A 20,699-nucleotide genomic window follows, 5' to 3' on the forward strand; every position below is an offset into this window, starting at 1 on the left:
CAATGTGTGCTCTCATAAGTGGGAATGTGGCTGAGTTCAGCATTAATAAAGACAGTGGTCAACAAATTGTATTGATATTTTTAAATCAGAGATGCAAGTTAACTTTTCTTAATGATTTTTTGGCACTGATTCCAATTCCATAACAACAATAATAATATATAACAATAATATAACAATGTCGGCGTCAAAAACACGATTAGGACACAAATTCAAAATCTCCTTGATTAAAATTTGCTGTTGACCACCAGTGTAATGTGGTTTAGTATTGTTAACCACATATTACACAAACTGTGGTTAGTTGAGCAATGTGTGCATGCCAAAATTACATAAAACGCAGATGGGTTACTCATTTTCCACGGGGGGAGGCGTGGGGGGGGGGGTATTATGACTTCGAAATTCGAATTAATGTATGATCCTCTCATATCCACTCATATTATTACATATACACAATAGCAGCCAGTCATGAAAAAAGTTTGTTGAACTATTTTTGCATTTATTTTATAAAGGAACAAAAAATGCTTGCAATATTGCAATGTTTTAAAAAAGTATTGGTATTTTAGCAACAAACATACAGTTGACACACATGATTTGTCTTCGTGAGTTAATGGACCATATAAAATGGTGTGGCACCCGTGACAGTGGCAGAAAAAGAAGTAAACACATTTTCAGAGACTTATTATACAGGTATTATATTTGGCCACTAAAAAAAACTTCAAGTTTCATAATTCTGTTTCATTTCTGACTGAGTGATAGTGATAAGGACAGTACTCGTATTTCCGGTAGCTTTTCTGCCCGGTAGCTTTTCTGCGGTAATTAGAACAAGTGAGCTGAAGTGTGGGTGAGACATTTGCCCGAGTTACTTTGAGCCCACTAACTAGGGGTGGGAGGATCGATACAAATATCGACAACATCGATAGTAAGTAAGTACTTGGATCGGATCGATTATTATTGTGTGGAGTTTGCATGTTCTCCCCGTGCCTGCGTGAATTTTCTCCGGGTACTCCGGTTTCCTCCCACATTCCCAAAACATGCTTGTTAGGTTAATTGGACACTCTAAATGGCCCCTGGGTGTGATTGTGAGTGCGGATGTTTGTTTGTCTCTGTGTGCCCTGTGATTGGCTGGCAACCAATTCAGGGTGTCCCCCGCCTACTGCCCAAGACAGCTGGGATAGGCTCCAGCATTCCCCGTGACCCTTGTGAGGATAAGCGGTATATATAATGGATGGATGGATTTTGGATCGATATATATATATATATATATATATATATATATATATATATATATATATATATATATATCATAACTATTCTAAGCAGAGAGTATCGGTATCGTATTGATATCGGCTAATACCACCCTGTATTTATTTGGTATTGGGTCGATACCAAAACTCCGAGTATCTCCCGCCCCTACCACAAACCTCTTGTACTCTCGTTGAATGACTGATCGAGCAGGGTTGGAGCGTCGACTTCAATGGGCGGGCCGGAGTCTCCCCTTGTGCGGGCCAATAACACGAAGGACTCGGCGTCCACATCGGCACATTTGGCAGGCAGGCAGGCTGGCAGCTGCTTGGACGTTGCATAACCTCACGAAGAGTTCACTCATCGATTTCTCTTTTCACCATGGCAGCCGCGAAGAAAGTCTGCATCATCGGATCTGGAAATTGGCAAGTAGTAGGAGCGATGCTCCAATGTGTAGACAGCGAGAGAGGGGCGGTGCTTCATTGGATAGGGCTGACTTTAAAAACGCGTGGCCATCTCCGGCGCTACTTGTGCTAGCCAAATTAGCATCAACGGCCAACAGCTAGCTAACCAGCTGCTTTTCGCTGAGGATTTACTTCGCTCAGCTCTCTGTGGTACTTCACCATACAAAATAAGTCTGTCGTCTTCAAAAAGCAGTGCGCGGTCTGAACGGCTGCCTTTTTGAATTTGTGTACGTAGTGTTTCGGCACCTGACGTGGACTGTTGTATGACGTCACGTTCCGTTTGGTGTATACATGTACAGTACAGTAGTATAAAAATATAGTTTACACTTCACACAAATTACCTGTAATAACTCTCACTTAAATATTCAATCATGCAATTGAGGCGTCATTTTTCAGGGGGTTTTATTCAGGGTTTTGAGGACGATCACATTTTAAAAAAACAACGTGGACAATATAGTGACTAAATGTAAAAGAGAGGCAGAGAGTTAATGATTTTTGTGTTTCCTTTCGTGAATTTAATTAAAAAACAGCTACAGCTGAGTGATCTTAGTGAAAATGTAAACACAAGAAAAGATTGAGAGAATCATTGTTGAATCGTTGCTGATTAAAAGCTAATTTTAATCAGAGGTTATTTGTGTTTATTTGTGCCTAAAAGTATTTTTCACACCGATTTGAAGAATGTCTTCACTTTTTTTGTATCACATGAGGTTTTTGAGATATTTTCTTTTTTGTAAGTTTGACCCATAAAAACTTGTGCACTACCGATTTAACCATGCGTTTTAATTCACAGCTATGACGTTTCAGAAAAAAAAATCCACCTGTTGCTCAACTTAACCATTACGTAATATATTATTCCCATTTTATAATTATTTTTATGGAAACCCGATGTGCTAGAGGAAAAAAAACAAGGGCAAATTCGCAATCAGCGCAAAAAAATATATATATATATAGAAAGGTTTTCTTGCATTAATTTAAAAAAAAGAAAAAGAAGAATCTGTTGACCAGTGTGATCATTTTGAAAAATCATTATGATCCATGTATACGCTTCACATAGATGAATATCATTATTTACATATTCACATATGTAATTAAAGATAATTTGAGCAAATTTGTTATTTCAGAAGTGTGTCTCAAATTGGCAGCCCTTTGTATGAATCAGTGCCCGAGAAGTAGCTCTAAGTTTTTTTTAAAGGCTGGTCACCCGCACAGCAGGTGAACATTCGCAACAGAGCTGGGCATTCGTCTTTGCTTTAGTCCGTCTATATTCAGACCCGCCCGGTCGGTCCGAGTCAGCCAAACGGCGTCGAGAACGGACTTTACCGGTACCACATCACATGCAGGTTGCCCCACTCCTGGCGTGTCTGGCGGCCCCTGCGTGAGATGTGAAAATTATGTTCTTGACAGTGATTGGCTATCGCCGACGATGGACAGACTGGGACAATGTGGGTCGGCCAGAAGTTCTAGATGCATAGACGATGCCCAGCTCTGATCCGTGATGTTAAGAGATTTTATAACATTTTTTTCAATTGCACTTACATTTATTGAAACACGTCGCTTATGTGGTACTCCACTAAAGGCACACAAAATGTTGACTTACCTATGTAGTCCACTGTAAAAAGGAGCACAAAAATAATTGCAGAAAAGTCCACGCTGTGCAAACAATACACCGCAAAAAAGTGGGGAACACTGTATGCGTATGTATTATTTCTATACTATGCAAAACAACAGCATAATGATTGCAATGAAGTCTTTATAATTCTGTACAATCATATGACACAATATGGAGTGTTTGATAAGCATTAAAATGATCACAGAATTCAAAAGTCTCTTCAATCAACCAAGTGCCATCCCATTTACACCAACTGAATTTGAATGTGACATATGTACGGTCACATATTTGGGGTTCAAGTCGAAAACTAACTATACATTATGAACAACACAGGGGCTCTGCCATTGCCAAGATAGTGGGTGCCAATGCCGCTCGGAATTCCAAATTTGACAACACTGTAAAAATGTGGGTGTTTGAGGAGTTGCTGAATGGGCGCAAACTGACTGAAATTATCAACACTGACCATGAGAATGTGAAGTACCTTCCTGGGCACAAGCTACCAGCAAATGTGGTAAGACCATGTTGGTTTCTTATCATTTACCAAAACATTTGTGGGATGTTGCTTTGGCCTTTGTGCTATTGCATGAACGCTTGCTTGTTAGAATGCACATTTTGCTTCCTATGGATAGGAGTTCTTTTATGTTAAGCTCTTGTCAGGCTCAGTGTTTGTCTCCATGGACCCTCAAAGAATATTATAGTACATCACATGACATCTTCCCTCCTTCCATGCTGTCATTTCCCCTCAGCTGGCAGTTGCAGACCTGGTGGAGGCATCCGGTGATGCAGACATTCTGGTGTTTGTCATCCCACACCAGTTTATTGGGAAAGCCTGCGACGCCATGAAGGGCAAGATAAAGAGTGACGCACTGGGCATATCACTAATCAAGGTTTGACTTTGTGGTATTATAGCTTCATCCGAAGACTACTTCTCAGTTGACGTTATGCTCCGATAGGGCCATAATGTGAATACACAAACCTGGTCCCTTTGTTTGTAGGGAGTTGATGAGGGGCCTGATGGACTTAAACTCATCTCTGATGTGATCCAGGAGAAGCTCGGCATTGCAATGAGTGTGCTGATGGGGGCCAACATTGCCAACGAAGTAGCTGATGAAAAGTTTTGTGAGACCACGATTGGTTAGTCTTAATTTGTTGCATGGAATGGGCTTGTTTTCTAGGCCTCGCCCGACTGTGGTTGCTACTGTCCACTCAGTTCCTACTACAAATCCCAGAATGCACTACGGCTGCAGTAGCATGTATGTCGTTGTTTTAATCCGATTTAAGAGGTATTTAATGACAAATTAGAATGCATGCAGATTAGGTCCATGTACTTATTTGTATTTTTCAATCACACCTATTTTTAGAGAGAGGTACTGTATAGGACTTAATCAATACCTGCATCTTGAAGGTTAATTTTTTGTATGCTTGCCGTTTCTATTATCTGGATAGCAAGATTCTGAGTGGAATTGATTTCAATTTGGAATGTCTTTCAGAGTTGATAAGTCTTTTAGGGAGAAGAGTCTGGATGTAACAGCCTTAGGCAGCAATTTTACAGGAGCCATTTATGCTGTGCTTGAAAAGATACAAAACGGAGAGCTCTGTTTAACATTTAAAGTAACTTGAAGAAAATGATCTTGCCAGTGTAGGTTCTAAATTAAGCTTTTTGCCTTTTAAGCATGGGACGATAAGTATGCCTTCTATTTTCTTGTTCAAATGACAAAGTGGGTTGCTTTGACTTAACATCCTGCAGTTCATGTAACATTTAAGACAGCCTGCTTCTAGTTTTCAGCTGAGGGGAACATTAATAGCTGTGGTTTGGAAAGTTGTTTGAAGAGAAAAGAAAGTTTGTCACAGAGGTTGTCATGCATCGTTTACAAAAAAAAAAAAGTGGTTGGGTTTTCATCCCCTAGGATGCAAGAACGAAAACCACGGGGCTCTTCTAAAGGAACTCATGCAGACCAACAACTTCCGCGTGACTGTCGTGCCAGAGCATGATGTGGTGGAAATCTGTGGAGCTTTAAAGGTGGGCTTTCTGCACAAAATTACAGCTGACGTGAATAAACGTGTGAGTTTTTAACTTGTATTCATTGTGAATGTGGGGTACGTGCAGCATTATAGCGCTACAGTAGATCAAGGCTGACTGTCACAAAAAAAGGCAATGGCTTGTTTATACACATTTTTATGGCCAGTGTCTATGATGCCTAAATATACCCATAATATCGCTATATCTTACTCAAAGTCATTCTTTTGTTCCAGCAGACTCTGAAATGGTGTGTTTGCTTCATCCGCTTGTGAATTTGTGAGATAGTATTGGTATATTGTGCAATATTGATGAGGTAAGTTGAATTTCATGGGAACGAAAGCTTGATTGTAGCTTGTCTTCTCTCCGTGTCTTCTAGAACATTGTTGCCGTCGGGGCAGGTTTCTGTGATGGTCTGGGTTTCGGGGACAACACAAAAGCGGCAGTGATCCGGTTGGGTCTGATGGAGATGATCGCATTTGCCCGCATTTTCTGCACCGCCGGGCCGGTGTCCTCTGCAACCTTTCTGGAAAGCTGCGGCGTCGCGGATCTCATCACAACCTGCTACGGTGGCCGCAACCGCAAGGTTGCCGAGGCCTTTGCAAAGACGGGGAAGGTGAGCGGGAGGAACACGCCTCAAGTGTGTTAACCTCTCTGAGTTTTTAACTCATTCACTGCCATTGACAAATTGACTTGTCTTTTCACAGTCCAGCCGTTTAATCCCACAAATTCATTTATATTTTTTCAATTTTTTTAGGGTAAAAGAGGGTCTGAAAATGTCTGGCAGTGAATGAGTTAATAAGATGTCATTGTCATGTTCTCTCCCTCTGTCAGTCCATTGAGGAGCTGGAGAAAGAGATGCTCAACGGTCAGAAGCTGCAAGGGCCAGCGACTGCAGCTGAGGTCTATCTCATCCTCAAGCATAAAAACTTGGTGGACAAGTAAGCCAAGCGTCAAACACGCAGCCCAACTTGGGCGGGGGGACCAAATAGCATGAGTCCAGCTAATTTTGACACTCACTGCAAACTGTTTCCTCCACCAGGTTCCCACTATTCAATGCTGTCTATCAGATCTGTTACCAGGGCCATCCAGTCACAGAGTTCATCAGCTGCTTGCAAAACCACCCAGAGCACATGTAAAACGCAAACAAACTGACCAAGTGCCTTCTACATGGAGAACGTTACCACGTCATCTGTTACTCATCCAAAACGTGAGGCAACCAGTCACTCCACAGCTGTGACGCAACGCGGTGGCGCTCGTGATCACTCCATGGAGGCGCTGCATAACAGTTGTGTTTTGAAGTCATGTTTTCGTCTTGCTTGTTGCTTGATGCTATGAGAGAAATCCAGATTCCCTGAATGTCATACTTGACTTCCACGACTAGGAGGTTGTCAAGTGACCCGGCTAGTTTTAGTGGGTCAGTGACTGTCCTTCGCATTTGACCATTGTAGAATGGTCAACATGCATTCAAATTCGTATGTCCCGCAAATATGGACAAGATTTATCAAAGTAGGCAGAGTTGAGGGGAAATAATAATGCCGTCCAGTGGGCACCTGTCCATTACCAGAAGTCATTTCATCATAATGTAACCCTGCTTCATAGTCTTAGTAGCTTTTAGCGTCCGCAAATCATTTCCTGTCTTGTACTTTGTATCACGCACAGCAACTGTTTTTACTCAACGCAAGTGCCTTAAAATGCACGGTTGCTACAGTAAGTCTTGGCTAGTGCACTTGTTTGTGCAAACCAAATACTGTCTTCTTAAATGTCCGTCCATTTGTTAACATGACTGCCTAAAGCTTGCATTTTTAAATGTTATGTCAACATTTGTCTATGAATAAATTGCTATCTAGACATTGGTGGAGTCATATTTTACACTAATTACAACTACTCACAGCACCAGAGTGGGACACGTCGTGGTTAAAATACTTGCACTTTTTGAATTATTTAGGGCAACAATAGATGCAAAAGATGCTTGACATACTGCTGTAAGTTTATAATATTTATTCATAGCTGAAATTTCAAAAAAGCTTGAATAAAACAAAAAACTTCTACCATGAAACACGTTCACAAAGAAGCAAGAGTAGTTTATTATATATTACGGTATTCTTGCTAGCATTACATGACTGTGCGGAAAAGAGCAGCACATAGTTGGTCATTGCAAGGACATTCAGAGCTGAAGTGTGCTTCACGTTTCTACATCTGAAATACGGAATGAACTTCAGTAAGTGTGAACATGTAAACCAGGGGTGCCCAAGTCCAGTCCTCAAGAGCCCCTATCTGGCCTGTTTTAGATTTCTCCCTCCTCCAACACACCAGATTCAAATGAGAGGCCGCTCATTTCGTCAGGATCGAAGAGATAACGATCCTGATCATTTGACTCGGGCATGTTGAGGGAGATATCTAAAACAGGTTTCATAGGGGTTCTCGAGGCCTGGACTCGGGCGCCCCTGATGTAAACAAAAAGGGAATGCAATCAGAGGGAGGCTAGCTACTTGAGAAGTGCTTGTCTTCTCACCCTTGAGGACACTTAAAAGACTATTCCAATATAAATGCTGCAAAGATAAACTACTGGCATTCTCCTGTGTCTATTTACAAGAGCCAAGTTTCTGGTAACAGGCAGATAAGGAAAAAAAAAAAAAGGTCCCCTAAATGTGATCAATATAATGCAATCAAAGCTTTGTGGTATTACAATCACAACAGTGGGTTTTGCTTGTGCACAGTACTTCCTGCGGTGCTGTGTTCGGTGACCATCTTTTTGGTACAGTACAAAACTCCGCTGAATGTGACAGTTGATGAGTTAATGGAGGATATGAAGCCTGTTTATCAGACTAGTTTTGTGTAAAAAAACAAACAAAAAAAAAAACATTTGGCTTTAATTTGTTTTGTTCCCAACTGAAGATACCTGCTCCCCACAACCAACCAAATGGTGGAATGAAGTCATGATGCCAGCTTTGTTAAATTCCTCACTCTTTTGAACATCTAATAAAGCAGCTCAGAGAAATAATCGAATTACCTGAGATACAATAACTGGAGCCACGGAGTGGAAACACGTCACTCTCCTAAGCGTACTGGGACATGGTGTGGCTCACCAAATAAGGTACACCCCTCAAACTATTCTACCACCCTAACTCCTCCCTAAACTCAGCATAGCTCAAAGTTTGTTGGGGTTCACCCATTTGTAAGTGCCTTCATAGCGGAATCCAACTTTCTTCACAAGGTCATCTGCTTCTGCTGGACCCCGGCTAGAAGGAGGAGGGGAGACTGTCAAGATGCGTTTGTGGTTTTTACTTCTAATTGAGAATATAAACACTGTCACCAACCTTCCATATTTGTAAGGAATAGGTTTTGGCTTCTCTTTGTCTATTTGGTGAAGGAGTGGAGTGAAGATCCTCCAGGCTTCCTTTAATTCATCACTGTACAGATGCATTAGAATTAGAATCTTTCATCATTTGTCCTATTTTTAAAAAGCCACGCAAACTGCGTCAATGGCGACACCCTTTGGTAAGAACTGTTGATCCCATCAAACAAGAGTTTAAGTGGTGACGCTGACTACAGACCTGCGTACAAAGTGCATTTGACTCCCGCAGAAGACATCCAGAATGAGACGTTCATAAGCATCCGGTAGCTTCACATCCTGCAAAAAAAACAAAACAAAAAAACAACGATCATGTTTTGACGGGTGGAGCACCTATTTATAATGCTTGCTAGGCTTCCATCAGCAGTATAATGCAACCCGCTAATGCATGCCTTATATCTGCTCTTGTAGGTGAGGTCCAGCTCTGTCTCCTCGGGGCTGAAGTACACGCCAGGTTTCTTGCTCATCATCTTGGCGTAGACGGCTTCATTGGGTTGCACACGGACCACCAGCTCATTGCGGCGACACTGATTTCCAAAAATGTCACCCGGGACATCTGTGAATTGCAGCCGCACCTCGGCCTTCCTCTCGTTCAGAGCTTTTCCGCAGCGAAGGATGAAAGGAACGCCTGAGGGGCAAACACCAGTTTGAACGTAGAGCAGAATAAGTGCTAGCAGCAGATTTGTTGTTGTGGATGCGTTCTGAGGGGCAACACTACTTTACCATCCCAACGCTCATTGTGCACGTAGAGCACCGCTGTGGCGAAGGTGGACTGAGTCGATCCTTTGGGAACTGTGGGATCATCGAGATAACCCAATTTGGCATCTCCTTCCCCCTCTGGGTCACCCACGTACTGACCCAGCACCACATCTGACATTACAATTGGATTGATGCATTTCAGCACTTTGACCTTCAAGAAGAACACACATCAAAAGTATAAATCACGAAATTCCATTCTGGAGCAATAAGCAACACGGGTGTACCTTTTCATCCCTGACATCATCAGAGCTGGTGGAGGCTGGTTTCTCCATGGCAACCAAAGACAGCAACTGGAGCAAGTGGTTCTGCATGACGTCGCTAACCAGGACAAAGAACGGGAGATCACAGAAAGGAAGCTGCGACGCCTACCATGGCGCACGTGATCATGCTGATTAGTATGACGGCTGATCATGTGACCGCAGATCAAATCTCTTCAATCGGTGAACGGTCAAGAGAAATTAACTGCAGCAATTTTGGCCTCTCACCGGATGATTCCAAAGTCATCAAAGTAGCCTCCTCTTCCCTGAGTGCCAAAAGGTTCTTTAAATGTGAGGACCACACAGGCCACACTGTCCCTATTCCAGATTGGTCCAAAGATGCGGTTTCCAAATCTGTAACAACATCACCTTGAGTGTTCTTCGGCGGCACGACATGCAAAAACACAGCCGTTCAGGACAACAAGCTTCTTTTGCTGCTCATTTGGTTTACTCAATGACATTGGCAATTATGACAAAAGGGAATGATCTAAACCATGAGTCAATTGAAAGAAAAGTATTTGAAATGAATTGCTTCATTTAAGAACACACACACGTGATGGCAAATTATAATGCCTATTGCCTTCATACATTTATAATATAGAATAATAATAGAGAATTTCACCGTTTCTTATTGTGGTTAGGGTTATAGTTTACGGTGATGTAGAACTGTATTGCCTCAAACTGTTACAGAGTCATAAATATTAGCATCAGCTCTCAGCATGCTGTAGTGCAGTTCTACCACAACATCACAATAATATTCCTATTACATTAATAGCAGTCTGACAGAGTTAATCCGAATCGAAACAGAAATATAGCGAAGGCAGAATATTTCATTCAACTATTGTATTGGATTGGTGCAAGGGAGCATCAAGCTTTGGTGCAACTTCCTATTTACAGTTTTTAATATATCATGGTGTATTTTTGGTGACCGTCGCAAGTTGCAGAATTTTCAACTACACTCAAGAAAATCCTTCTCCTCAAAAACATTTGTTATTTCTTACCTCAGCACCATAAGGTTCTGCACCATTTCTTTGCCAAGATAGTGATCTATACGATAGATCTGGTCTTCTGTGAAGAGGGAAGAGAGGTGAGCGGACAGCTCTTCGGAGCTCTGAAGGTCATGTCCGAACGGCTTCTCTACAATCACTCTGGTCCAGCCTCTACAAAGAACAGATGGGGCATCATTGCAACTAGTCACAAGTTTCTAGCATGCTGTGTATGAAGGCTACCGCCTGCTTGCATTTCTTTTCATAAAAACATCCAGTCATACACGAGGGAAAAGGGGGGGGGGGAAAAAAAATCACCAACTGACTTTTCACTCATACAGCAGTGCTTTAAGTTCCTGGTAACATCGTGGTAGACCGTGGGCGGTAGAGCCAGGTAGAAGAGCCGGTTTGCCTCTGATCCTCCCGGCAGAGTGAGGATATGTTTATTGAGATTGGAGAAGGAATCCTCATCTGCATATTTTCCACTTATGTATGAGTTCCTACTGAAGAAGACTGACAACCGATCTGCTTCAGAGTCTGTCACCTAGGCCGGGGGATGAGTAGGGTGGAGTATCGGTGAATCACAGCCAGGTGACATTTAAGTTCGTTGAAAGAGCACTACTACCACCTTTAGGTATGGCATGCAGGCAGTCCTGATAGCATCAACCGTCAGGTCAGAGCGGGCAAAGCCAACAAAAAATGTTTTCTCTGGGAGGAGACCGTCTCTGAACAACCACCTGGAAGCAAACGTTCAGAAGTTACTGTACTTGTCAACAATGGAACAGTACACGGCATCACTATTTCCAAGCTTACAAGTTGACTTACCACAGAGTTGGGTAGATTTTCTTCTTGGCCAGATCACCCTGCAGGTCCAAACACACAAACATGACGAATTTAAAACATTGTACAGGTTCCCAGCAATCTTATTCAAGTGACCCTGCTGAACTAGGTCATTACTTTGAACAACACAAAGATGTAATGGAACAGCTAACATCTCTTCAACAAACTTGTGGACTATAGTTAAATCGGGTGACGAACAAATTCTAGTGACCAAAGGGGAAATTGCTGAAAATAGGTAAAATGATAGATTTCAGACTTAAAGGGAAGTCCACCCAAACATATCTTTTCAAGAATGTTCTATACAGGCCCACTAGCTGAAACAAGGTAATATGATTAATATGAAATATGAGTTAAGCAGCAAAATCCACCCGTTTTTAGCCATCTCAGGGGGCGGCCATTTTGTCACTTCTGTCGACTGAAAATGACATCACAGACCCTCAGGGCTCAGATAACAACCAATCACGGCTCACCTGTTTTCTGAAACTGAGCTCGTTATCTGAGCCCCGAGCGTGTGTGATGTCATTTTCAGTCGACAGAAGTGACAAAATGGCCGCCCCCAGAGATAGCTAAAAACGGGTAGATTTTGTTGCTTAACTTAGATTCCACAAACACAATATTAATCAGAATGCTGTGTTTCAACTAGTGGGCCTGAATAGAACATATTCTTTAAAACATGTTTGCGTTGGCTTCCCCTTTAGTGTTGATTTTGAAAACAATGACATCAACATGTGATTGATGATTATCATTAACACACAACATCCAACATGAGAGCTGCAACAAATACACAAATATTGCTCATTTTAATTGAATTTGTCTGTTAAAAGGCAGCTGAAACTCTGAACAGGAACAGGCGTTTTAGAACATGTATAGATGGATGTAGAAGCCTGAATTTTCCTTTATTAGTGCCATTAGATTAGATTTGGCAACTGCTAATGCGGCAGCATGAATTCCTAAATTAATTATTGCATCTTAGCAGATCTCGAACGCTACACTCAAAGTTCTGATAACTCATAATAAAGTTATAAACTATTAAAAATTCAAACTTTTTCTGACTTTATTTAATGCTCTCACTTACTCGAAATTGCTACCCTTTAATGGTTATAGTAACCGTAGTTATGATGTAGAGTGTCTAACTACCTTAAATGAAACTATGGCATATACACCAGTGAACAGGTTCAACTAAAGTTAAACGGCACACGCTTGAGTCCTTCCCTGTATCTGCCAGTGGAGCAACATTAAAGGAAAAATGCTGACAGCCAATGACATGGCAAAAATACCACACCCTCACTCAAGAGCAAACAAAGATAGACGAAAAAGACTGTCCTGCTTACTATGAAAGGCAATAAGTACATCTATCCGGCTGTCAACTACAGAGAAATTGCTCATTTGATAGTATGAATCTTAACAGTGACAAAAAGAAAAACGGACCTTCAAAGTTTCATTTCATGACGCCACAACCTCAGTTTATTCAAGTTCCTCAGCTTCCTCTTCTGGCCAGCAGGTGGCAGTAGTTTGTACAATTCTGTCCAGTTCAAACACTTCAAAAGTAGTTCAATTGGGAGTTCAACACAAACTGTGAGGTAAAATGTACCAAAAGTTAATCAAACCTTGAAAGTTCAAACCAACATCATGTGCGACATCACATGAGATGTCGGCAAATCTTAGGAGACACCAGCCCAGTGAGCAGACAAGTGTAAACAATAGTGCTTTTTCTTTGGTGAAAGAGTACCAGGGATGGTAAAATGAAACGTTTGATGATGATGATGATAAGTGATAAGGGCAATGGAACAGCTAATGGAACTCACTGCTTACAAGATGTTTCACCAAGCTAAACAAAGTGGAAATGCACTTTTCCTACACATTTTAAATCCAGCAACAACTACAAACTGCAACACAAAAAAAGTGAGTATTGCTTTCTTATCATGTTAATAAAGCTTTTATAGCCACGGCAGCTCAAGCCTGAAACTGATCAATTCAATTTCCAGTTTCCATCAATCCAATACACAGTACTGGCTCTCCTGAAAGCCGCAATCATTCGATGATGTCATCTCCTAATTGGCTGTGGCATTGGAGTCAGCATTGTGCCATGCAAAAAAAGGATATAAAAATTAAATAAATCACACAAGTCTCCCATAACACATCGTTCATCGTTCATTGTCAAGTTGGCTGAAAGATTTTGTGATAAAGCAACAAATTGTTGTGAAAAAAAAGTGTGTAGTGGGAGCGGTCTGATAACAAATCATGGTTGATACTGCTTTTTTCACTGCTATTTTTTCATCTGTTAATTGAGGATAAGGAGCAAATCACTAGACTCTCTGAATGAAGCTCTCCCCCACCCTTTGATCAGTCCTCCATCCGTGAAAGAGGGCACCATAGACCACTTTACACTTTTGGTCTTTTATTGCAAAGAATTTAGCAATCTGAAATGGTTTGGATGCATTCTAACGTCTTGTGTTAAAATTGTCAACTATGCTTTCATGTGTCTTCAAACAGACGGCAGGTGCTATCGTGAGATTGCAGATCTTACAAAGTTGAAGCAAAGAGGAACCTTGAGGTGATGCTTTTGAAACCTTGAGATTACTGAGCAGCCCTTGTTTGTAGAAGCTTGGTGAAATCACTTTCAACGTTTCCTCAATCAGTTCCTGTGCAACGACTGCAGCATTTTTGAATACTTACAACATTCTTTTTAAAGGATTGGCATGTGTCGAGACATAATGCAAAGGGAACAGGTTTTGGAAAAAAACACACACACACACATAGGTAGGGATCCAATGTAAATGTACCATGGCATGAGGTGTTTATATTATGAGGATAACAAAGCCAGGTATTAAATAGGAATTAAAAGAAAATACAGCACATCACGCTAGCTTGACAAGTAGCCACCGTTTCCCTCTGAAGTCAATCAGGATGAGCGTGAACACAGCTTTCTTGATTGTTTTGTTTTTGTTTCTGATAAAACTGCTGCTATCGTAGCTTTTATGCTAATCTATTTGGGAATCCCCATTGTTTTTCTAGTTTGGAGTCACGTCTCAGTTGCACCCGTAAAGATGGGCTCAAACATTGAATAGGCAATTCATTTGCAAAGAACACAACTGTATCAGTGTAATTCTCACCGAGGCTCCCATGATGATAAATACATGAACATCGGAGTGTCGGAACTCATGATCGTTGTGCAGCTCCTTCCTCAGCTCCCCGAACACCTCGGAGCGAGAGAGGGGGATCTTGCTCATTTTCTCTACAAAAAGAAAATAAAGACGACAAAGGTATGTCATAAAGAGAATGATGGGATGGTTAAAAACAGTGTTTCTCCATTTGATAAATCAACCATGAAGATTACAACTGGAAAAATTGTTCGTGGGAAGATCAAAAACGTTCATTGGCTACAATATATAGTGGTGGTAAGTAAAGAAGTATAAATGGTTCAAACGATACTTAAGTACAGTATTTTTTCTGTAAGTTACTTGAGCAATTATTTTTCTAAAGACACTTTAAGATTTGCTCTCTACATTTCAACACAGATACCTGTAATGTCTACACCTTCCTTTGTCAAAATAGATCAAATTGTTTGTTGTTGCTTTTTGGATGAAAACAAGAAGCCAAGAAAGACGTAAATGGAAAGAGATCAAGTTAATATGCGTAAGATCTTGATTAAGATCTCAGTGACTTATAAGGCGGAAAAGGAGGCATGCCATGTACAAATGCTAACCAGTGAGCGTTAATGACATTAACTGACGCAACAGATTGAGAGGAGCAAAATATTCCTAATCCAGGGCCCTATAAGAGAATTGAACCAAGAACGGTTCGTCGCAAATGTATTGTCTTATTTTTTCTTGAGCCAATTTATCAAAACGAGTATTGTACGTAACATATTTTTTATTGTTGCAATTGAGTGCATTTCAAAGCCTGTACTTTTTTCTTCTTTTCTACCATGTATTCAAGCAAATTACTTAAATTAGTACTTCTACCAAACACTTTTTTACTCAAGTATTACATAGTGTACTGTTTTATAACTATTGTCTGTGAAACAGTTTGTGAGTACTCTCATTGAAAAGTGTTGAACAGAGAACATTATCTTACTTATTATTTGACCTACTACTTGATTACAAAGTGTGAGAACTTCAATCACCTTTACTGTAACATGCCATGCGAATTCTGCATTCTGGCAAAGGCTGCATTGTTCAAAATTACTTCCTCGTCCAATTACTCACCACTCAGAGTGCAGGTGGAGGAAATTTCTCCACTTTGAGTGGCACGTAACAAGTTCCACAGTACTTCCTGGACAACTGCAATACTTATTTTGGCGTCAAATCAATCCATCAGACAGTCGTTTTACGAAAATAAACAAAAGACAGTGAGAGCACGTGGATTTGGGCTCAACGAACTAACCCTCCCACAGCCACTACAACTCCCACAAATAGCCCGAGACAAACTATAATGATATTAGTCAAATCCTCCACGAAATCCCCCATTAAGCAAGGATCAACCTGTCCGCTGAGCACCTTGATAGTTGACCAACTGTCCATCATTCGGTTCTTCGTCTGTCAATTCAAATTTCAAAACAATGCTAGCGCTGGCTTGCAAAAGCAGAACGAAGCAATGTTTGTGCTACTTTCTATGAGGCATTTTGCAGCGGACTAATAACCAAAACCGCCTTGTCATCAGTGCTTAGCTTCACGTGCTGTTATGACAACACAAGCTGCTGCTTCTTCCAAGCTAGCAAGCGGCGCCAAGCTCGGCTAAAAAAGAAAAGACAAGAAAAAGAAGAAGCTCATTCATCTGAAACTTACGTGTTACTTACGTGCTCGTTGTCAAGAAGACAAACGCCCCACAACAGAACACACTTTGTGTGCGAATAATACACGCAAAAATGCCAGCGAACCGGGACGGCGCGCTACTTCCCTGTTCAAGTGACAAGGGCGGAATTGGGCGATATTATTGGTTTGCGAGAAACTCACCAGCGCTCGCTCGACTTCCCATTGCAGCTCGATGACGTCAAGGTCGTGCTGGTGGGCGGGGCGACAGTGGGCGGGACAAGCACGCCACGTGCGCGTGCACGCACGTGATCACATAGATGTGACAGAAGTTTAGGGAAAGGCCACAAAACAAAAATGTAATGAAAAGTATATTTGGGTCGACATATTTCAGAATTTTAGACAATTATAATGTTTATTGTTTAACGGACAGTTTATTTTACAATTATAGCGGTCATGTTTTCAAGAATAACAGCCAATTTCCCATTATATAATTAGATTTGTCTTGCAAACACATAAATTATACTGTTTTTATGAGATACTTATTGGTTGTATCATATCCTGCTGGGTTTGGAGCAACCCTGTCACTGTACTTGGGCACCTGAAAAACAAACTATTTAAAAAATATGGCTGACTAAATCCTACCTTTACAATGAACTAAAGTAAAGTTGTATTTAAACGCTGATTTAATTCTAGAATTACACTAATTAAAGTAACAGAGTTGTAAGAAACAGGGTTAGTTTTTCTGCTCAAGATTACATGCAAGATGGGTTAGCTCTTATGCTAACAGGTGAAAAACACCGCTAGGTAATTGATCAAAAAGAAAAACTTTACATAGATGGATGGATGGATGGATGGATGGATGGATGGATGGATAGATGGATAGATGGATAGATGGATAGATGGATAGATGGATAGATAGATAGATAGATAGATAATCAATCAACCAGCATTACAAAGTAATTTTACAAAGAAAGCCTGCGGCATTTGCTTCATTCTTTGAAGTGGTGTGAAGTTGTTGCATGCAGAACAGCTCATTGCTGCTTCACCATCACAACCTGCCTACTGACAATGCCCTGAGCATCTGACTGTTCCTGGCTGAGAAGAACATCACCGTGAAGTAACCTCTCTACTAAACGGGCCTTCTTCAGTGGGATCCTCCCTCTCTTTTTTCACCAAGGGGACTCGTTTTGATGATATGGATGACTGACTGTGATGACAGAGATGGAGGATCCCGGAATAATCCTTCCAGGAGTGCATTGCAACGCGGCAGAGAAGGCTGACAAGGTGTGTTAGACTCCAATCAGATGAAGGGGAAAACTTTAAAGGGGGAAAACGTATTTGTATTTGAAATATCTTTCGTGACACGAGTCCTTGAACTTTTGTGACACAACTCGTGTGCCAATAAAGTTCCTGAAAGCACTTCCATACCAAACATGGCAGCAAATTGATTGACTCCCAAAATTGAATTGACTCCTAGCGAGCTAGCACTGATCCCATGTAAAACCCCCATACATCCATCTATCCATTATCCAATCCACTTATCCTCACAAGGGTCGCATGTGTGCTGCAGCCTATCCCAGCTGTCTTTACACCCTGTACACCCTGAACTGGTTGCCAGCCAATTGCAGGGCACACAGAGACGTGCAAACTCCACACAGGAAGGCTGGGGCTGGATTCGAACCCACGACCTCTGCACTGTGAAGCGGACATGCTAACCAATGTTTCCTTGTGAATGGCAGTGTCACATTTATCATTATTATTATCATTTATCAGCTACTTTATGTGACGTTTAGGGGAAAAAATAAGAAAGGAAAAGAGTACAACAAAAAAACTATTTGGAGCCACATACATGTTACTAAAATGAACAGTGATTTAAAATCTCTGCCTGGAATTTTTCACACCTCGAGGAGGAGCCTAAAAACCAAAGTAGGTTTATATAATGAGTCTTCAAATGAGTGTAAGGTTCTTCCTTTTGGAAACAGCATAACAAGTCTGACTAGAATGAGGAAATGAATTTCACAAGGTGTTTCATCACGAACAGTTGACTTAATGACGGTTGACTGCTGCTACAGCTTCTGTTCCTCCTTAGCTGCTTGCATTATGCCGTACCGTATATTCTAAATACCACTCAATAAGTAAAATGTATTACAAGATACCTGTTAGCAAAAATAATGCAACTTGTTAGACATTGTCCGGTAAGTAAATTCAGTGAAACAATGAATGGTATAAAACATCAGCACACAAGAAGCGTTCGTCAATTTTGTCGATTCATGTGTTTGTGTTCAAGCTTCCAACCAGTAAATCACGTCAACGATAACTGCTATTATACTGTGATTACACAAGGTCAAATGTTGCTCCTACTACGAGCATATATTGTGGCTTAAACCATTTAGTTGATTGGCGGAAAAAAATCACTCATATACTGTAGGCCTACTTTTAATGCACTACTGTGACATAATGAAGTACTCACTGACTGACCGAAACGTTACAGAAGACTGAGGTCAAGCATGTAGCAGATGCTAATGTGATGCATGACGACGTGGAAAAATGAAGTTTCTATTTAGATTACAGTTTATGTGGCATACTTAATTTAATCAGAATAAAATTTAAGAACTGCATAAAAGTGCCTTTACCAACCAAGGTTAAAAAAAACAACTGAGATTTGACTGTCAGAAAAGCAACGATTTAACAATAGGTTCATCAAAAGTGTGTCGATGACCAAAATGAATATCCTCCTATCTGAAATAAAAACTAAAAACATGCTGTTTTACTCCAGGATGCAATTTGTAGAAATTCTGGAGAAAATCCTGCTATCGATGTTTGTTTCATGTTGGCAGCCATTTCCACTTTCCACGCAGAAGGACGGAGCTCGTTTTACACGGTTGCTTTCAAACTCAAAGTTTAACTTCAGTTCCTATCTTAATGGGGGAACTCAACTCAACTCAAAATGTTTTACAATAATATGTTGTGTGCAGCCCCATTAATCTAAACTTAATATTCTGATTAATATTGTGTTTGTGGAATACGAATTAAGCAGTAAAATTCACCTGTTTTCGTCCATTTCTTGGGGCGGCCATTTTGTCTCTTCATTTCTGTCTGTCGACTGAAAATGACATCACATCACATCAGCTTCAGAAAACAGGTGAACTGTGATTGGTTGTTACCTGAGCCCTAAGCAACTGTGATGTCATTTTCACTTGACAGAAGTGACAAAATGTCCGCCCCTTGAGATAGATAACAACGGGTGGATTTTGCTTCTTAACTCATATTCCACAAACGCAATTGTAATTAAAATGCCATGTTTAGACTAGTGGGGGGCATACAACATATCATTGTGAAAACATTTTAGGGGTTGACTTCCATTTTAAGCTGTGCTTCCAGGAGTAAGTGTTATTGTCAACTTTGTCCTTTTTCAGTCCAAAATCTCACCGTTCTAGTCTAGACTTTTTCTAAAATTCTGAATGCACATTTTATTGTGTTTTCAGTACTTCGTGATTGCTGTTCTCCGACAAGGAGCTGAAAGGTAACATTCACAACAGGAGTTTCATCCAGGAATGGACCAACACATTTCCAAGGATATTCACTTCTATGCCTTTCTGTGACTCTTCCAGTCTCTGTCGCTCCATTGAAACCTGCTGACACTCTTCCACTCAGTGGCCACTTCCCTCTGAGCACATCCTCTTTCAAATGTTGCAATGGCGAGGGTACTCTTGATCACTTGTTAGTGTCGCTTGGTCTCATGATGTCAATGTGAACAGCATACAATCGGGAGAACTGTTTGAATAGCAGATCTAACTGCAGGAAACTCTCGAACCAGGAAATTGCCTGTAAAGTCAGTTAACTCGTGGCTTGCTGCTCCCCCCTGCGGGAAAACGTAACTTCTGATCACGGTTTTAAATGTCTTTTTAAATAAAGGATGTTGTTGATGTGTGGTTTAATGAGAAAAAGGCATGTGTGAATAAACACACCCAAATGACAAAACATTCTAAGAATGGGGAAAATGAATACCTAAAATGTCCTTACATTTTCCGTCACTATTAATACATTTATGCAGCAAGACACATCAGTAAAGGCATACAAAATGAGCCATTGATCTCCATTTGTATTTTCTTTCTTCAAGGGAGAAGTTTATTTTTCTCTTTGTCATAGTCCTCAACTCTTCTTGTCATTCGGCGCAAAACACGCCCCTCTCAGCTCCTCCAACTCAGGAAAAAATACAAATAAAACAAAAGAAGTACGGAAGGTTATTTATCAGGCCTGAGCAAAAATACTGTTGTGTGGGGACAACCTTCTTCTCCTGCTTCCACAAAACATCCCAAGATTTAACAATTAACAGAAGTCCATGAACAGCCAATAGAAATAAATACATACAATGCACATTTTTTTTAAAATATAAACGCTTGTCCAATATATAAACTC

The 20,699-nt window shown here is 40.8% G+C and overlaps 2 protein-coding genes across 5 annotated transcripts; one reads left to right on the top strand and one right to left on the bottom strand.

The window, feature by feature from the left end:
• Nucleotides 1–1,424: 1,424 nt before the first annotated feature.
• LOC147153013 (glycerol-3-phosphate dehydrogenase [NAD(+)], cytoplasmic) lies at nucleotides 1,425–7,182 on the top strand. The gene is made up of 8 exons (XM_086017456.1): nucleotides 1,425–1,664; nucleotides 3,646–3,823; nucleotides 4,059–4,199; nucleotides 4,308–4,446; nucleotides 5,220–5,332; nucleotides 5,709–5,945; nucleotides 6,164–6,270; nucleotides 6,372–7,182. The coding sequence occupies exons 1-8, from the start codon at nucleotides 1,621–1,623 to the stop codon at nucleotides 6,466–6,468; spliced, it is 1,056 nt and encodes a 351-aa protein (XP_085873582.1). The 5' UTR covers nucleotides 1,425–1,620; the 3' UTR covers nucleotides 6,469–7,182.
• A 210-nt stretch (nucleotides 7,183–7,392) lies between these two features.
• On the bottom strand, nucleotides 7,393–16,529 carry LOC147153014 (glucose-6-phosphate 1-dehydrogenase). 4 transcript variants are annotated; one of them, XM_086017099.1, is made up of 13 exons: nucleotides 16,482–16,529; nucleotides 14,640–14,761; nucleotides 11,512–11,549; nucleotides 11,315–11,423; nucleotides 11,013–11,230; nucleotides 10,702–10,860; nucleotides 9,929–10,054; nucleotides 9,668–9,761; nucleotides 9,408–9,594; nucleotides 9,077–9,312; nucleotides 8,887–8,963; nucleotides 8,650–8,742; nucleotides 7,393–8,571 (listed from the first exon to the last, which is right to left on the bottom strand). In XM_086017099.1, the coding sequence occupies exons 1-13, from the start codon at nucleotides 16,501–16,503 to the stop codon at nucleotides 8,481–8,483; spliced, it is 1,572 nt and encodes a 523-aa protein (XP_085873225.1). In that variant the 5' UTR covers nucleotides 16,504–16,529; the 3' UTR covers nucleotides 7,393–8,480. The 4 variants fall into 4 exon arrangements, with proteins under 4 accessions (XP_085873225.1, XP_085873307.1, XP_085873387.1 ...); XM_086017181.1 differs by lacking the exon at nucleotides 16,482–16,529 and adding an exon at nucleotides 16,325–16,475; XM_086017261.1 differs by lacking the exon at nucleotides 16,482–16,529 and adding an exon at nucleotides 16,314–16,475.
• Between the last annotated feature and the right edge of the window lie 4,170 nt (nucleotides 16,530–20,699).

The sequence above is a fragment of the Filicampus tigris genome, chromosome 1 (genome assembly GCF_054856515.1).
Source record: "Filicampus tigris isolate MCC_2025a chromosome 1, RoL_Ftig_1.0, whole genome shotgun sequence".
Classification (NCBI taxonomy): Eukaryota; Metazoa; Chordata; class Actinopteri; order Syngnathiformes; family Syngnathidae; genus Filicampus; species Filicampus tigris.